This window comes from Phaenicophaeus curvirostris, chromosome 8, assembly GCF_032191515.1.
Source record: "Phaenicophaeus curvirostris isolate KB17595 chromosome 8, BPBGC_Pcur_1.0, whole genome shotgun sequence".
Lineage (NCBI taxonomy): Eukaryota > Metazoa > Chordata > Aves > Cuculiformes > Cuculidae > Phaenicophaeus > Phaenicophaeus curvirostris.
The window spans coordinates 21,308,646-21,326,193 of NC_091399.1; the positions used below are offsets into that span (position 1 = coordinate 21,308,646).

The 17,548-nt window shown below is 39.8% G+C and overlaps 1 protein-coding gene across 3 annotated transcripts in view; it reads right to left on the reverse strand.

Moving 5' to 3' along the window:
* FNBP1L (formin binding protein 1 like) overlaps nucleotides 1-17,548 on the reverse strand; it is a 65,052-nt gene that overhangs the window by 25,568 nt on the left and 21,936 nt on the right. The window contains exon 1 of one of the 3 annotated variants that reach the window (XM_069862754.1): nucleotides 17,278-17,304. The exons of 1 other annotated variant lie outside the window; for it this stretch is intronic. In XM_069862754.1, the coding sequence (XP_069718855.1) occupies nucleotides 17,278-17,289 (12 nt within the window). In that variant the 5' untranslated portion in view covers nucleotides 17,290-17,304. Of the gene's footprint in view, nucleotides 1-17,119; nucleotides 17,142-17,277; nucleotides 17,305-17,548 lie in introns of those variants that run through there. One more of the 3 variants, XM_069862755.1, reaches the window with a different exon arrangement.

A 17,548-nucleotide genomic window follows, 5' to 3' on the forward strand; every position in this document is an offset into this window, starting at 1 on the left:
CAGATTCAGTAATTTGGCTGAACCTAATGAATTATGTCAACCTTTAGTATCAGCAGTTTAAGTTCAATTTCAACATACAGCAGGGTGATCTAAAGTTAAGTAAAAAGTGCCATAAAATGCTGCAGGACTTAAGGAAAACATATTCCCCAAAAGAGATACCAAGAAAACACAACTATATACAATCAACAAAACCAATAAAATGGAACATAATGGGATTAAGGTTGCTTTCAAATCTTGCCTAGTGACTCAGTATCCTATGCCACAGACTAACAACCACAGCCGTTAGTGCCTTGAACACTGCAATCCGATGGCATGCAAGTACTGCCAAAGAAAAGCACTCATCCTGATCCCCTACCAGACGTGTCCTCCTGCCTCTGCATTGCACTTTCCATCAAATCCACAACTGTTTCCCCTGATGTGTTTTGCCAGAGAACAATACAAACTGTCAAGAGGCAGGAGAGGGATTACAGAGAAAATGTTCAATTATCTGAGAAAGTGGGGCCTGCTTTATTTTTCTGATGTGCCCACCTAACACCAACTGGACACTTCCACACCAAATATCTTGTCAAATAAAGTGACATTCTTGCAGTTGTTTTCAGAAGAGCTGCATCCACACTATTTGTGTTTGGGAAGAGGAGACAGTGACCATGCCGCAGCGTCGAACCACTGCTGCACATACACTTAAAAACACATCATCCGTTCCAAGAAGCCTTTCTTCTGTATATTCCAATCATTTTGCTAATTACTGTGACATTAACCTGGCATCCAAATGACATCTCCAAAAGGTGCTATAGGCAACCAAATACCCAACCCCATGAGGAAGAGCTGGCTCCCCTTGTGCCCGCAGGACAAAAGCCTCTGCTGTCCCACCTGGGCTCAGGAGTCAAAGCACCCACTCGGTGCTTGGGTTTCATTAGCATGGCAGATACCACAGTACTTCTGTTTCCAAACATGTAACCAGAGATGATGGCTTTCCAAATATTCTATTCAAACAAAAAAGTACTCTACTGGTCAAAATTAATCCTTTGGCACTAATGTGAAACTAGAACAGAAAAAGGCACGCACATTTGACAACTTCCCCCTTGCACGTTACCAGAGGTATTTCACCACTGATTGAGTGCCAAAAACGTTTCCTTTCCTCAATGCCTCCTCTTCATCTGGTTTTAGAAACAGCACACTCTGTGCAAAGACAGCTTTGTAGGAGAATACCATAGCGCCTCAAGGGAAGAAAATATTTGTGCCCTCCCTATACAAAGGAACATGCATAGAATATACACAGAACAACCTGGATGGAGTAAATCCTGCGTAAGGAAGAAATTAAAGCCCATTAGCCATCCTCATTAGCTGTCTGTGGACTTTTACATTAGTCTAGCTCCTCCACTATTACTGACATCTATGACACTACTCATGGACATGGAACAGAAATCCTAATTTAGTTTGCCATTAGTCCACATTTACTGGAATTTAAAAATCCTAGTAGTACGTTCATAGTCTTTTGAAGAGTGAGACAGCTTTACAATGTCAGCTCACCGTCAGTTTCTGGTCGGCAAGAAATTTATGCATTAGAATGAAGCATACACCATGAAGGATACAAAAACAATACTTTTAAAAAGTACCAAAGCATTTTTTGGACACTGTTTCATGAATGACTAAAGTTGGATGCCTAAAAAAAAATTCTACAGATGATTTGTAGATTCGTGTTAAAAGTAAAAACACTACAATAAACTCACATAAACACCAATTAATTGGATCAAACCGGACATACTGACAATGTCTCAAGTTCTCTTTAAGTCACATACATATGTACTGTAAAGCAGAGCTCTCGAAGAACAGGTGAAGAAAATTGATTAAGAAAACACATCTACTTCACAATATTTCAAATTCTCTACTCACTGTGAAACAGTGAATTAAAGTCCTCAGTCATAAAAATCACCATACACTGCTCAATAACGACACCGAGATAAATAAGGAAAAGATAAATGCAACATCAATGAATAAGCAGAAAGGCCTTTTCAGAAAGGCTTCTAGAAGTGAGTCACAAATTTCCTCTCCAGAAGCATCCTTGATGGAGCTCTGGGCCTCAAAATTAAGCAAAAACTTTCCTTTTCTTCCAGGAACACAAGAAAGAAATCTTCTGCACTGCTACAAAGGAAACCAAATTAATGCACGAAGACACAAGCCAAGCAACATCTTGGATAGGGAAAAAAGCACAAAAATCAGGCAACACTATACAGAGGATAAAATGAACCAAATAGCTGCAATAAAGTTTAAGCCTGGAATTTCAAAATAAATTTATCAGTGTATTAATTCGGCTGGTGCCTTTGTAAGAACTGTGGAAATTGCATTAAGTGAAGATCAGGAAACGGTCATTAAAAAAGCTCCAGATGTTGTAGGATGTGCTCTATCTACTACCTTGACAGCAATGGATGTCAAGGCAAATACACATTATGCACAATATTCCAAGGCAAATACACACTGCTGTTTGTCTGATAACACCCCAAACCCCCTAGCAGCTAAGTAGGCAATTTTTGTAAAAGCTTTTATTAAAACTGCAGCTGCCCATTATTAAACTGACTAATGTCAGCTAATGGATGGGGGCCCCAGGCTGCCCACTAAAAAGCTGGAACGTAGCCCAAAGTCTCTGCATTATAAACAAACAAACCCAACTCTTCACACACACTCTGCAGGAGGTCAATACAGACCATTCTGAAAGGGGAGTGTTACCTCCGTAAATGTTACTTACAGGTGATTTACTGGAAAGTTACGAATACTTCTGCTCTGAACTTACCAGGAAGCTTTACAGTAACAGAGGCCAAAGCACCAAAGCAAGGAGCCACGATGAACCAAGGAAAAGAAAAACACGGAAGATCTCTTCAGAGGGATGAGCACAGAGGAAATGTTACAGCCTAAAACACTAAACTTCAGATGTCCCAAAGCTACCAGTAGCTGGTCTGGACTCTGTTTTATAGGGGAGTTTCAAATAAAAGGCATTAAACCAGAGCCGTATTTTTAAAGGGGTAATGTTCCGAGCTTTCATCAACTTTCGAAAGCATTTCTACTCCACTAAAAGCTAAGGTTGTGGTATCAAATTCTGTAAATAAAAATCTATTGTACTATGATTCCTTTACAACAAATTCTAGTTAACCGTACTAACGTCTGACTGTTGCCCGGTTTCCATTTCACTGACCTCCATGCTGATGGTCTCCAGACAACACAGCTGGAAGAATCTTATTCAACACAGAACTACATCATTCTGCGGGTCAAAGCAACCTTTCTCAATTAATTGCCACAATCAATTAAATCTGCAATATCTTTAAAATATATTATTTAACAAAACATTTTACTCAAAATCATGACTTTGCATTAATTATGCTACCATCATTTTATTCTCTTTTGACTCAACTGTACATCATTATTTATACTTGTATCCCACCACCATTTTAGTCTGCAGTTACCCAATTGATCTGATTTGCAGTTTTGTCCTCCAGGCTGCAGAGTTTGCTAGTCTACATTTTCAAATCAGTGACTGGGAAATTAAAAAGCTCAATCCCACCATTTGCTCTCTAAACCCTTTACACTTATACAGACAAGCATAAGGAAATACAAACTATGCCCAAACAAGATTCCATTAAGAGGGCTCAGAGCACAGAAAAGCAGGAATTGGGTCTTGTTCAGGGGAAAAAACCAAAACATTTAGCATCAAAAAAGCCCCAAGATATTTTCAGACAGAAATGACCTACTTCATTAACACTGTAGGAAAAGCAATGGAATTCCTTTACCACACAACTGCAAGCCCACAGCAATCCAGCTGCGGAAACGTGGTGATGACAGAACTCAACACTGATCAGAGCAGCTCCCATTCACTCAGTTAAAGCTCAGGAGGGTTTCTCCGATGAACCTGAATTATGGATAACTGTAAATGACAGACTAAATGCTGCAGACTGTCCTTCCTTCCTGCGTCGCAGCACTGCCGAAGACAAAAAGACCCAACTCTAGTCAAGAGCTTTGTACAAAAAACATTATAAAGCCACTATTTCAGACTAAGACTCATCCTGAAATATCCGAGGTGTTTCTATGAAACATCACACAGATTGCTTTTTCTATTTTTTTTTTTTTTTTTTTTTTTAATAAAAAGGAAGACCAGGAAGATCAAGGCCTTGAATTAAGTTCAGGCAAGTAAACATTTTATGTGAACAAGATGACTCCAGGTAAATTAACTTATGTTTTAAAATATTTGCAGTGTTTGTGCACAGAACTACTTGATGAGCTACATTACAAATCATGGGAACCATAATCAAATATAAATACATTGATGAGAAACTACCAGTATAGCATTGTATAACTTTACCTATCTGTCTTTGGGGAAAAACAGATTATAAAATAGTATTTTTATTCAGGTACGTTATACTCATCTACCTCACACCTCTCCAAAAACAATCTTTGTATTAAAGCTAGGAGAGGAAGATATGTGACTGTGAGCAAACTGAAAGACTAAGCATTCCATAGACTACAAGATGAATACCAACGAGAAGATTCGGAGCAGCGACCCCAAAAGTCACAGCGACACTGGAAATAAGGCAGAGGCACTCAGATATTGAGATGAGAAAAAAAAATTACAGGTGCACTTACAGAAACTGAACAGTGCTTCACATTTTAATTTCATATTAAAACAAAACTTCAGTACAGAACATACCAGCAGGACAGCATGAAGAAAATCTGGTAGTCTTTTGGAGATAAGAAAGGAAAAATAATTCCTAAAAAGAACTTCTGAAATCCATTTGTTAGCTGCCGTTCAGGGCATGCAGCTATTTTGCTTCCAAAAACTCAGACACTGGTGCTAACAATGAATTGTGTGTTGCAGCTAGACAACATTTAAGTGAGAAACTCTGCTACAAATGCAGACCTGTAGCGCTTAATATGCAGAAGGAAAACAATGAAAATTACAAAATTACTTGTGGCGGGATGAAAGGCTACTTTGCTGTAAGGAATAAAGAACTAATAAATTCATGGTATGAACACAGGCTGAAAAATCCATTCGCCTGTTAAACTTTTGAAAAAAGCACTGTCAACTTTGATTTTAAAAAGTCAATTTCTATTACTAGAGAAATGTTTGCGCAATAAAGTAGGCAAACAACTGGAGAGTGGCACATAACTGTTGGAGATCCAGCCATGCCATAAGGTAATGCACACAGCGAGTCAGGTTTCTTAAGTGAAGCTAAAACTGAAGAGCCACCACCGAGGAAGAAAAATATGAAGTCTATGCTTTGTAAAGTTCTCAGACCAGCAGCAAAAGAACTGGTTTGGAAACTTCCGCTGGGAAGCCAGGTCTGGCAGGAGGGTATACCTTGTTTGGCAGCTAGCAACTTAACAGGTATGACAGACACTCACCAGGAAAGGGCAAGAATCTACCATGGACAGAGCAGGAGTAGAAACATTTGTAAGAGCTTTTCAAATGAGCAGCGTTAGTTTTCCACCAACAGAGCAAATTGGCTGAAACAGTTCACAGCTGGGACACTGAACATCAATGTCAAGACAAGAAAGGAAAGGGACGTGCTGCCAAAGAAGGCATGTCAACAACCACTCTTATCTGTCCAGTTTACAAATCGCTTCCAGAATTCTTCAGTTAATGGATGGGCACCTTCATGCGCACTTTTGGTTGGACTCGATGATCCAGTGGGTCTCTTCCAACCAGGTGATTCTATGATTCTATGTGAACTATGTTTGTCTCACTGTACCATGATGCAACCTTAAGTAAAGCAAAATTTGATTCTTTGCAAGTTTACGTATGGGTTTGCTTTCTGTTTCTCTCAGGGGGCTCCAGCTCTGTCTTCCCACCGCAGGCTCAGCACATGGCTCACTCCACAGGGAGGGCAGTTTCATAAACGCACCTCAGGAAATCCTACCAACGCAGCATACAGTAGCCAGAAAGAAGTAACAAGCATCCTTCTCTGCTGCCCAACATGGCCTCTTCACATGGTGCTTGTCAACAACCAACCAGGGCTGTATTTGCTCTAATTTAATATCTTTTTTTAAAGAAGGAATTAAAGGGAAGCAGTAGATGGCTTATATATTCTTTCTCTTGCACACTAAAACATTCACAGGTGGTACTGAAAAGGAAAGCTCACCTTAGAGCGGGGCTTTTTAACAGAAAAATCCCTGTCATTTGTTGAGCTAAAAAAGCCAAGCAGCGTATGGAGAACCAGCTAACAGATGCGCCTTCCCATTCTGTAGCTGTTTACATAACTAGTTCCCAGTGATCTCTGACCAGTGTATGCTCCCATTTATGAGAAGTGTATGTGCTCAGAACAGCAGCTGTGGTGATTAATTCTGTCAATATTTGCAGCCATTCCTGAATAACAAAAAGGTAACGATTCAGTTCAACAAAATGGTGAGTCTGATCAGAATACTTACGTATGGGTATTTTCATCTGAGTGGTTTAGAAAAGCAACTGTTTGTTGACAATCTGTATAGAACAGCTGTATCTTTTGAATGCCAGTAGTAACAAACGCAAGGTACGTGCCTTCTCTGAAATCTGTCTGGTGGGAGCTGGAATGGCACCAGGCAACACCTTCTTACGTTCCAGCTACGCTTAACCATATTAGAGAACCTGCACTAGGAACAGTAAGAGGAGTAGAAACAGCTTGTCAGGGCGATGCTAAATGAGGAGATGCTATATGGGTTTCTGTGACTGTGTTTAAAGGCAAAAAAGATTCATATTTAGCAGAAAATCCAATATGCATTTTTTCAGTACCAAATTCTGTTGGTTTACTGGTATTTTAATTACACCTATTGTGAGAAATAATCTAAAAAGCTAACATTGGGATATGCTAGTTTTATTCCTGTGCTATAAGTTTTACTTCGAGTTCATTGCTTATTCCAATTAACATTTAGAAATCGTGCCATGAATGATATTTTAAGGAACTGTTGACTTGAGTTCAATATTGTAAATAACATGCAACTTTGTTAAGTGTGAGGAAAGTGATAAGGGATATACCTTGCTCTCTGTGTTGAAACGGTGCAGTTCTGCTGATACTCAGTGCTTGGATTCTGTACAGATTTATATAGGGAAAGAAAAAGAGAAGAGAAAGACTACAGATCCCAATTCAGTCTTCCTGGAGTCCTCCAGAGAAGCAGACTGTAGCCCAAGTCATTTAAATGCATGTGACCCTCGTGATAATGGCATGAAACACAAGTTAATTCTTGGCATTTCTTAAACTGCAAAAAGAAAGCCTATACTGTAATTGGGTTTTTTCAGCTCTGAAATTTTCATGTGACTTGGTTTAATTGTCATTGATAAAAACTCAGTTTTCAAATTAGATTCTATATGTGCAGGAAACAATTCCTGTGAGATGTGCCCAGCATCAACACTTACCCATTTTCCAAGTTCATGAGCCTGGAAATACTGATCCTATATCAGCCTGTTACAATTTAACTTGCAGTGCTGATAGTATAATTTAAGTTTCTGTGGTTTGTTACATATAAACAACCCCAAATTGCTATGTCTCTCAAGAATACACAGTAGCACAAACGCATAGTAAGCACTTGAACCCGTACCACCCCGCAAAACAGATCATTCACACAACAATCAAAGCTACTGTCCAGTTCAGAAAGGCAATCACTAATCACAAGAGAGCAACTTCAAAATAATTTAACACTCTCTAAACTGTTGTGGTTCTCAGCACCCATATTTACAGTTGCCACCATCCTTATTTTCATTTGTTCCACTCCAACATTAAAACCATGCTGCAATACAATACACCGGCAGCTCAATAACCACACTTGTAGCTAAGCCTACTCGAAGTGTTTTGATTGGTACTTTGCTGCTGCTGAGTACTGCAAACATCTCACAGCAAGGATTCCAAATTCAACATTAAACTACAATGCTAATTACAATGTTTTTCATCATGCTGCAAAATCACTTTCCCCATTTCACCAGCTGGAGAGGTGACATAATACACGAACATCTGCACAGACATCTCCGATTTCTCAATCTGTATATCTTGGAAACAACTGTGACTCCTAAACTAAGAATACCTTGTTTGCAATAAAACAGATGCAATCAGTTAGGAACTCAAAAGGAAACAAGTAGATTCCTAGTAACGACAGCAGAATACTGAATAACAATAAAATTGGGCCATGACATCCACAAATGCACAACCAGTACACAAATCCTGAGGTGTAATCAGGTATATAACATCACGGAGGAAATACTGAATAAAGATGGTCTTCTCAAGATGTAACCCAGGATTCCTAACTTTAATATAGTATTAAAACCATACCAAATGTAATTCAAATAAACTACTTGCAGTTGAAACAGTAAACTGTTTCCAGCCAGATGAACATAACTGGATGAGTTGCTCTACCTTCTGTGTCAGCTAGAATTAAACACAGCATTACTGAAAATGTCTTTCAATACACTGTCCTTAAGGTTTAAAGCCAAAAGATAAATTAAAAAACTGCATGTGTAAGCACTATATAAAATGTATCTACCACTCTTTCCACTAAAAAAAACGTTAAAGCAGAGATGGCTACTGAAAAGTGTTCTCCCTACGGTGATGCTGATTATGAAAGGCCGCTCAAGTATTCATAGGAAAGCCTGTGGTAACACCTTTTTGAGATGTTGCAGATGCTTTACACCATAGAATAGAGACGACAAAGGACAGCTCATACAGAGCCCAGAGGAAAACTGCACAAATCAGAATGCATGCTGTGCCTGTGCCCCAAAAGACTATGCATAACTTTAGGTAACTGGTACTTCTTCACAGTCAACCTGCCCTGCTAACTCTAACTTCTTTTATTTTCCTCACAAAATAGGTGTTTCTTCTGGTAAAAGCTTCTCAGCTACACACAACTCCTCCTCCCTCACCATTTCCTTCTCAGGAATGCAGAAGATAAAGCTGGAGCTTGGGGAATCACACTTCTATCTCTCAAGTGCCAGGCTGGTGCAGAGGAACGGCAACACTGTTCCAGGAAAGAGATAATCATTACACTCCCTAGCACCATCACCAAGGAAAAATGCTTCTTAAAAAGCCACTTTAGAAAAAAGTTTCCTGTGGTCTCAGAAGGAGATCAGACAGGAAAAAAATGACTCAATATTAATGGTGTCTAAAACACAGGAGATGAAATAAAGCATTTAAGTTCTATGAATACAATACTTCAGTGGGAATGAGAACAGGACATGGAACACTAGCAGCCTCCCAGCTTTTACAAAACAAAGAAGCAATCAAGCTGAATTAAAACAAACAACCCACAAGGCTTATTTCCTTAACTTCAACCTAATGCCTTAATCAGACCACCACACCTCTTGCAACGGGAATAAATATTTGAGTATCATGCGAAGGAGCCAGGACACCTCACTGAAGTGCTTGGCTTGCCTCACAGGGTAACATTGCTATTTAAGTTTCATGGAATCATATAGCCCACAGTCCCCTCACGCTACTGATGAATGAGAAAAATCCCAGACATTTGGATTTTCCCAATAAGTTACTATTTGTTTTCAAGGAATTAATTTTTCCTCCATAAAAAATGCCATCTTCTGGATACGAAACCTAACCATATATTCCAGTCTGTGTTTTTCTACTTTATAACGACACAAAGAACCTTTCAACAAAAGCTCATCCTTTTCTTTCCCTCCTCCAAATGAATCTCTAACACCTTCTTCACCACACAGCACAGATCTCAAATGTCATCATCTACTGCTAAGCATATTCCCCCAATAAATAACAGTTATTAAACTAATTAGATTAATTCTAAATCAACTGAGAGTAAAGCTTTTACCATTTATAAATCCAAGCGCTAATCTACATTCTTGTCCTACTAAATCCCAGTTTACAACAGTCAAAGGTCATAAGCCTGACAAGAGATCTTACCAAATTAAATAATTAAAGAAAAACATCCATAACTTTTGCTGATGCAAGTTTCATTAAGATCCAGATAACTTGTATGATCTCTTATCAGCTACTGCATTTTTTTTTTTGTTCGCTGTTTCATTAACTAGGGTCTTAAGCCATAACTTTTCTTTCACCAGAGCATCTGACTCCTGAATCTCAAATCTGTGTTCTATCCTAAGACTTGTTCTCAAATGCTACAACATTTTTTAAAAATCAGGTTCTTCCTAACCATTCCACTAACCGCAGCCTTTATATCCATTCTTTATCCATCTCATTTCTCAATTACAGCAACACTCTCCTATCTGGTACTGAGAGATGATAATTTCACCCACATATGTTTCTGGAGCATTCTCTGTCTCTTTGCATCCTTCTCTACTGCACCAAATGTGAGCCTCTAACCTCACTTTCAAGGGTTCTGCTGGCTGATTCTAGCTCTATTGCCTCATTATACCAAAGGATTCCTGTTTGCTTTTCATGAGGCACCAATACTCTCATGTATGTTTCAACAAGTATTCCTGCACTCCCATAAGCTGCTGATGTGCTGATCCCCTGCAAACACGACAAAGGCCGACCCCACTGTAACCCCTTGCTCACAAGGCTTGCCAAAATGAAAGATAAGAGGCAGGGACTGACATCACTGCCCATCATGTGGAACAAGATCTGGTTTTGCATAGCTCTGTCACTTGGCATGATCAGTAAATGACCCATCTTCTGCTGGAGCTGAAAGGGAACTGCAGTGGAGACAGTCTTTACGCTCTGTGCAGAATGCAGCATAACACAAGCCCGCTATGTGACTCATGGTTCTAGGCACTAAATAAATACAAACATAAAATACACTCCAACTTATTGAATGTAGATGTCAAATAACTTAAGTATTCCTCTAACTGTGAATAACCTCATATAAATGAGAGGGGAGGAAACTGCAGGACAACTAGAAGTCAAATAGATAGCTAGAACAGGAACAACTCACCTACTTATTATTGAAAGAAATAAAAGTGTTGGGCATCAGAAACATTACAGTTTCCACTAGCAGAATATTCCCCCACTGCAGAGAAAGCCAACCGTATCGTAGCACCGATGCTGCCTTGGGTTCATACGTATCAACTATTGCCATACAGCCACAAGAAAAGCCTAGGCCACCTAGGGCAAATGCTTATTTGAAAACAATATTACAAAAGCAAAACATCATATACCATTTTCAAAAGCCATGAAGAACCTGGGGGAAAACCAAAGTGTACAAGCACACTGCCTTCAGGGAACCCGCCCTCGATGACTCTGCCAACTAGAATTTACAAAGTGCCATTTTCACACCCATTTGAGCTGGGCAGACACCACGAGAAAGAATCCAGCAATCAAATGCTGTCTTTCCAAAGGCTTTCCAAAGCAAACAAAGATCCAAAAGGCACACCCATCTTCATCCCCTTCATTCACATCTGGCTCCCTTGCGTATGCCGACAGTACAACTGCCTCTTGACTCTCCAGTGTCACTGTCGTCACACCTCAATAGTTCCTCAGTGCTTAAATAACCGTGACACGCTGCAAACTCCAATCAAGTGGATGTCATTGCATTGCATTATGAGAAAAAAATACTGCTTGCTTTTCATATTTCATATGAAAACTACAAAAAAGCATGTTGTGCTATTTCTTGTGCACCAGCCAATGAGAAATAATTTGCAGGGTACCAGTCTCCCAAAAAAAGACTGTCTAAGCATAAGCATTATATGAGCAGATAGGATGATAAAATGCTGAGCTTTCTTGCCAGTACACAGAAGATTTGACCTGTTCAAGTGAAGAGTTTTAAATGGTTACCTGAAGTAGTTAGTCTGACCAAAAAGAATCAGGGCAAGTTATCAGAATTTGCTGCTTTTTGTGTTTTGCTTCTAACATTTTAAAACAATATATTGCTTTGCACTTACACATTAAAGAATGTTGACGCAACCTACAAATGCAGGTATTATTATAGTATTAATTTGGTCTAAAAAAACCTAAACTTTATCCCGATTTTACAACCCAACTGACAAAGAGACATAAGAGACAAAGAAACAAAAAATAAGTTTACTTGCCCAAGATCACACAGAAGTTCCGTAGTAAAGCCCAAGAAAATGACAGGTCTTGCAATATTAGCTTTTTAGTTCCCAGTGAGACTGTACCACTTCTTCTTTGAAAGATGTAAAAGTAACAAAACTATGTACAAAACAGAATGACAGAAAGCAGTTTTAGCAGTCTTACGCCCTTGTTATTGCAAATGACAAAGCAGAAGGAGAGTTCTGACTGCAGGAAGCAACAAGGAAAGGGTATTAATGAATCTCACACATGTAACTATTTCAAATGCTGATACCATTGAAATTAACAGAAAAATAAGTACACCTGAAATTAAACCTTTTCTCGTTCTTGCCACCTAGCAGGGAACACAACACAATACTGCTGCCACTCTCCTCACAGAATGCAACTTGGAGGGAGAAAAAACAGCAACCCAGACTAACAAATTCATTGCAGCTAATTCCATAAACAAAATCATCATAGAAGGTCAGCATCTAAATGAGAACCATAAGGTTTTCATCAGTATAGTATTTTTTTTGTTTCCTTCTCCTCTCATCCAACTGAACCACTGACAAGCATCCAAAGACAAAGCTCCACACATTCTGCCAAGACAGCACTGGGACTGGGGTACGTAACCTCACTAGGGGCGAAGTGAAACAGTCTGATCAGAATTTCAACTTTCACTGAACAATCTGTTCACCAGCACAAGGGAAAAGCTGAACATATCTGGACTTTGGGGAATTCTTTTTTGACCAAAAAGAATTGAAACTATACACATGTGGTATGAACAAATGAAAATTTAATCTGTAATGTGCTAAAGAATTTCCCCTCCATAAAAAACCAAAACAAAACTCAACCCCAGCCCCCACCCTCCCTGTTACTCAATCGTTGGCTTTACCAAGCACGCTAAAAATTGGTCTGCAAATGTAAGGACTGAAGTATTTAACTACTGCATTAGTAATAACAGATGGTCTCACACAGATCACTCCAGTACAAGAACTAACTTAAATACACAATGATCTTTCAGACATTCTGGACTTGTGTCAGTAGGTCTATAGCACCAGTGACAACGCTACACAAGCAAGGTTTTTCTGTCCTCCAGTATTTACATTCGAACTGTTGAAAGCACAGACCACACCTACTCAGATGCCCCTCACCCAGACAGAAACCCAAACACATTGACAACAGTCTCTTCTCTGTTCGTGCTTTTCCCCATCCCAAGTTCTGATGTATTTGCCATTCTGAAGGATCATTATTTTGACAGATACACTCTTTAAAAAGAAAATGTTTGAGTGAGATAAAAGACCTCACAATCTCAACCAGCCTCTCACTGTTCTCCGTGAAGTTACGAAACCACCAGCTGTAGCATTCAGAGTATGGACACAGGCAACTTAGATTTTGTTTTACAACTAAGAATACCACATAGATTTTTAAAGGCTGAAATATTTTTTCAGCATTCAGCATTTCCAGATTACTAAAGTCCCATTTATGTTTGTACAAACTTCCTTGAAGAGCATACACATTTCCAAGTACACCCACAAGTGAGGCCGTAAATAAAAACATATGCTATTTTAATAGATGAAGTGATAAACAGCTTTCAAAACTGAAAAAACACTTTCTAAATAGATACTTAAGGGGACAAACACGTACACATTCTTAAATTAAATTACATTCCACATCAAAACCCAAACCAAAGGTCTCGAGACAATGACTCACCCCTTCCTGGAAAAATCTGTGAAAAGGTCATATGTTTACAGACCAGACAATTGCTGGAAAAATACACACAAACATTATTTCTAACTAAAACTCAATGCACTTGTTTTCATTTTGGAACCTAACGTAAGGACACATTCAATAATCAAGTACTCGATCCTTACAGAACTTTCTCTGTGGATTTCAGAGCTCTTCACAAGAATGAGCTGAGCTGCACAGCACTCCCATGAAGGACTGTCACCTCTCAGAGGTCGAGCACTTTATCCAGCACCTTACCCATGACAGAGGAAACACATGGCCATCCCACGCCTCTAGAAAACCCTGTGAATCTGCACTTCAGCCACCAGACAGACACCTTGCTCACATCTGCAAGAGCACTGAGTGAAAAGAGAATCCATACAGAGCTTTGCTTGCAATCTCTGCGTTAAGTTGAAGGAGAAATCTGCGAGGAAAAACCCAGGTTTCACCTCACAAACACCTACATATTAAACAGAATACTGCATTTAACACAGTATATGTTAGCACACTGTAAAATAATGGAAGATTAAAGCAAAAACACTGAAGAATCTCCACACGGGATATGGCTTGATATTTAGAATTACTTTTGACGTTGTTTTAACTGTTTAAAAAAAACCAATTTACTAGCATTAACAATGCTAGTGACTGAATTATCACAAAGTCATGGTAACCATAGAGAAAAGTTTCTCAGTTTCAAACTACTTTGAAAAAAACTTTTATTCAGCTAAAACAAAGAAACCCATTTTTTCCTAGTCTAGAGAAAAAAACACAAGGAATTATTACAACAGAAATATGCTATGTAACACTTAGCTATTCTTTGAAGTGAATTTTTTCATACGTATGTTCTGAAGGTGTTTTCTACATAATTAAACTCAGCAGCTTTTAAGATTAGACATCACCACACAATTTATCCTCTTCTAGAAAAAGAGAATATATGATTTTAAAACAAGGAGGAAGCAATGCCTGAAACAAGCATCAAGAGCATAAGAAAAGTTTTAACAGCTTTTGAAAACCTACTGATGCTAAACTAAAATTGTTTAATATTTTTGTAAGTAAAACTTGGGATCAGACACAGAATTAATTTTGTTCAAGGAAAGATTAAAAAGAGCACATCACCAAGTATACTTTGATCCTTCTTTGGTCAAATGTGACACACTTCTAAAATAGTATTCTACAATGCCAGTAGTTTCTTAATTATAAAATCTGGTGTGCTTCCAGACCCACAGAGCTCACAACAACAGTATCATTAAACTTCTATAGTTTGGTTTGTGTTTTTTTTTTTAATATCAAATCTTAGCACAAAAGCCCTCCGCAAAACTTCTGCTTTAAATATTTATCAAGAGGTGAGAAACAGATGGCTAGACTGGTTTTACAGACTGAAAGTCTTCCAACGTGGTATTCAAATGCTTTTTCTGCCAACTGCTATTACAGGATTCAGGCATTTGAAAGACAGAACATACATCAAAAGCTGAAAATCATCCTTCCTGGGTTTTTTTAAGAGACGGTACAAACTCTTTAATTAATTTCCAAGGAAGCCACTTCAGAGCACCTATCACAGAGTTACACTTGCCTTCACTCATTACGTCAAGAACTCCATTATCAACCACCCTCCAGTCTCCAAAGCTCAGCAAGAGCCTTCAGCATCAAGGCAAACATACCACACATTCAATTTAACTGAACAAAAACCAAAGGGACTAAAACCAGATACAATTTGTTAAATATTCTATGTTAATGTTATCTGTACGCTTGATGTAGATCTCCAGATGTACAGAAACACACAAACTGAGCAGATGCTCAAGCTAAGTAGATTCTTTAACATACCACAATCTAGCACTTTTATCTGCAAGCATTTCAAGTTACAAAAAAAAAAAATTTAGTTCCATTCATCTATTGATGGCAACAGCCTTAGGTACTGCAATGTAGTTTGACAGAAGTCAGACCAGGTACCTTATTAAGCAAGTATGCGGGTATGTCCAGGACTTCAGTGTGCAAACCTCGAGTGAACAGAACCACAGAACCATGGAATGGTTTAGGCTGGAAGGGACCTCAAAGTCCATCCAGTTCCAGCCCCTTCCATGGGCAGAGACACCCTCCCACTGGATCAGGGGCTCCAAGCCCCATCCAATCTGGCTTTGAACATCTCCAGGGACGGGGCAGCCACCACTGCTCTGGGCAACCTGGGCTAGGGCCTCCCCACCCTCTGAGGAAAACATCTCTTCCCAATATCTAGGCAAAGTTAAGGAGACATTAAACAGCTGATACAAAGCCACCACATCTGCCTCAGGGAACCAGCAAAGCCTGCATACCTACTTGCAAGTGTCCTGAAAAACTCTCATCCAGATTCCAGTCTTAATCCTGAAAATACCCCTTCATGATCAGAGGTGCAAATGAGGGAGAGTTTTAGGCTGAACAAGTTCCCCAGGAACCCTCTGCACGACAGTGCTCTGCAGCTGGGGACAGAACAGCGTGAGCCGCCAGGGCGCTACTGCCATGAGTGAACCCAGCATGGCCTGGGCTGCCTTCCGAACCTGCATTGCTGCCAGCAACAGGGAACAGCAGAGGAAAAGGTACCACAGAACACAAAGACATCCAATAGTTTATTTACTCCTTGGTCAGAGCCCTGTCTTTGAAGGTCCACAAATACTGTTTTCGCTTGTGTTTAACTGTTTTTAACCTAGAGTTAAGCTAACTTTTAATGAATTTTACTTTGCAGCCAGTTTTTTTAAAGTAATCTTTATTTGCCCAACACAAATTGATAAAACAATTAATTATTCAATATCCTTTCCAAACAGCAAGAGAATCATTGAATATTCTTCCAACTAAGAAAAGAGCCTGCTTTATAACCCTAATAGATATCTTCTAGAGTATGACTCAACAGAAAAAAATAACCCATTTGAAAGGTACACTTCAATGTAAAAACTTGTATTGACACAGTCCAGTTGTATATTTACAAACAGACCATTTTACGCATAAAGTCATCTCACTAGTATAGAGTTACAGGTGTCGCCTGTTATCAAGAAACAAATGCATTAAATTTTGCTGAAATAAAAGTGATGCAGTAAAACCTTCAGCTTAAAATGCTGGCATTGTTTTTTCAAAATAGCACATAAGAAACAATGACTCGGGGGGAAAAATAAAAACTTATAGTAGGTCTAGATAAAATCCAGGCAGTTTCATAGCACTGTGAATGAAATGTCTGTCATTAAAAGAAGCGAGGTCAAAATCCACCTTTTTGTATATATTTTGTAAGCACATAAGGGGGATAAACACTTTCTTACAAAACCGAACACAAGACAGACTACAAAAGCTTAACCGTTACTTACAAGCTAGACAAAATAAAATTAAGCAGCTGCCAAAATGCTAAAACCGTTTTCTGAAGCGCTAGACGGCGAAGAGCTTACAGACTGAGTGCTCTCCTACAACGCGGATCCCGACTCTTCCAAGCCCCTGGCCCCCACCTCTCATCTGAAGCGCAGGCAAGCAGCAGCTATGAAGACGCGCTTGCGGTGCCAGTACAAACCACGGCTCTCACCGCCTCCTCGCCGTTAACGTGTCACCAGTTTTACACAAAGTTCCGTCACGGCAGCACCGGCGGTATCTCACACGTGTATTGTACCCGGATTCTCATTACGGCTAGGAACGCGAGTCAGGCACAAGGCACCGTACGACGCCCTGAGGCATCCCCCGCTCCCTTTAAGCCGGGCTCCTTCGCGCCTTCGTGCTGCCGCAGACGGGAGCGGCCCAGGCGCTTCGGGAGCGCCCCGACGCCGCCGCCCCACGCCGACAACGGCACCGGGCCCCGAGGAGGCCGCGGCCCCGCCCCGAGGCCGCACACAAAGGCCGGTACCGGGCGCGCCCCGCCCCCCACCCCGAACAAAGCCCCGCGG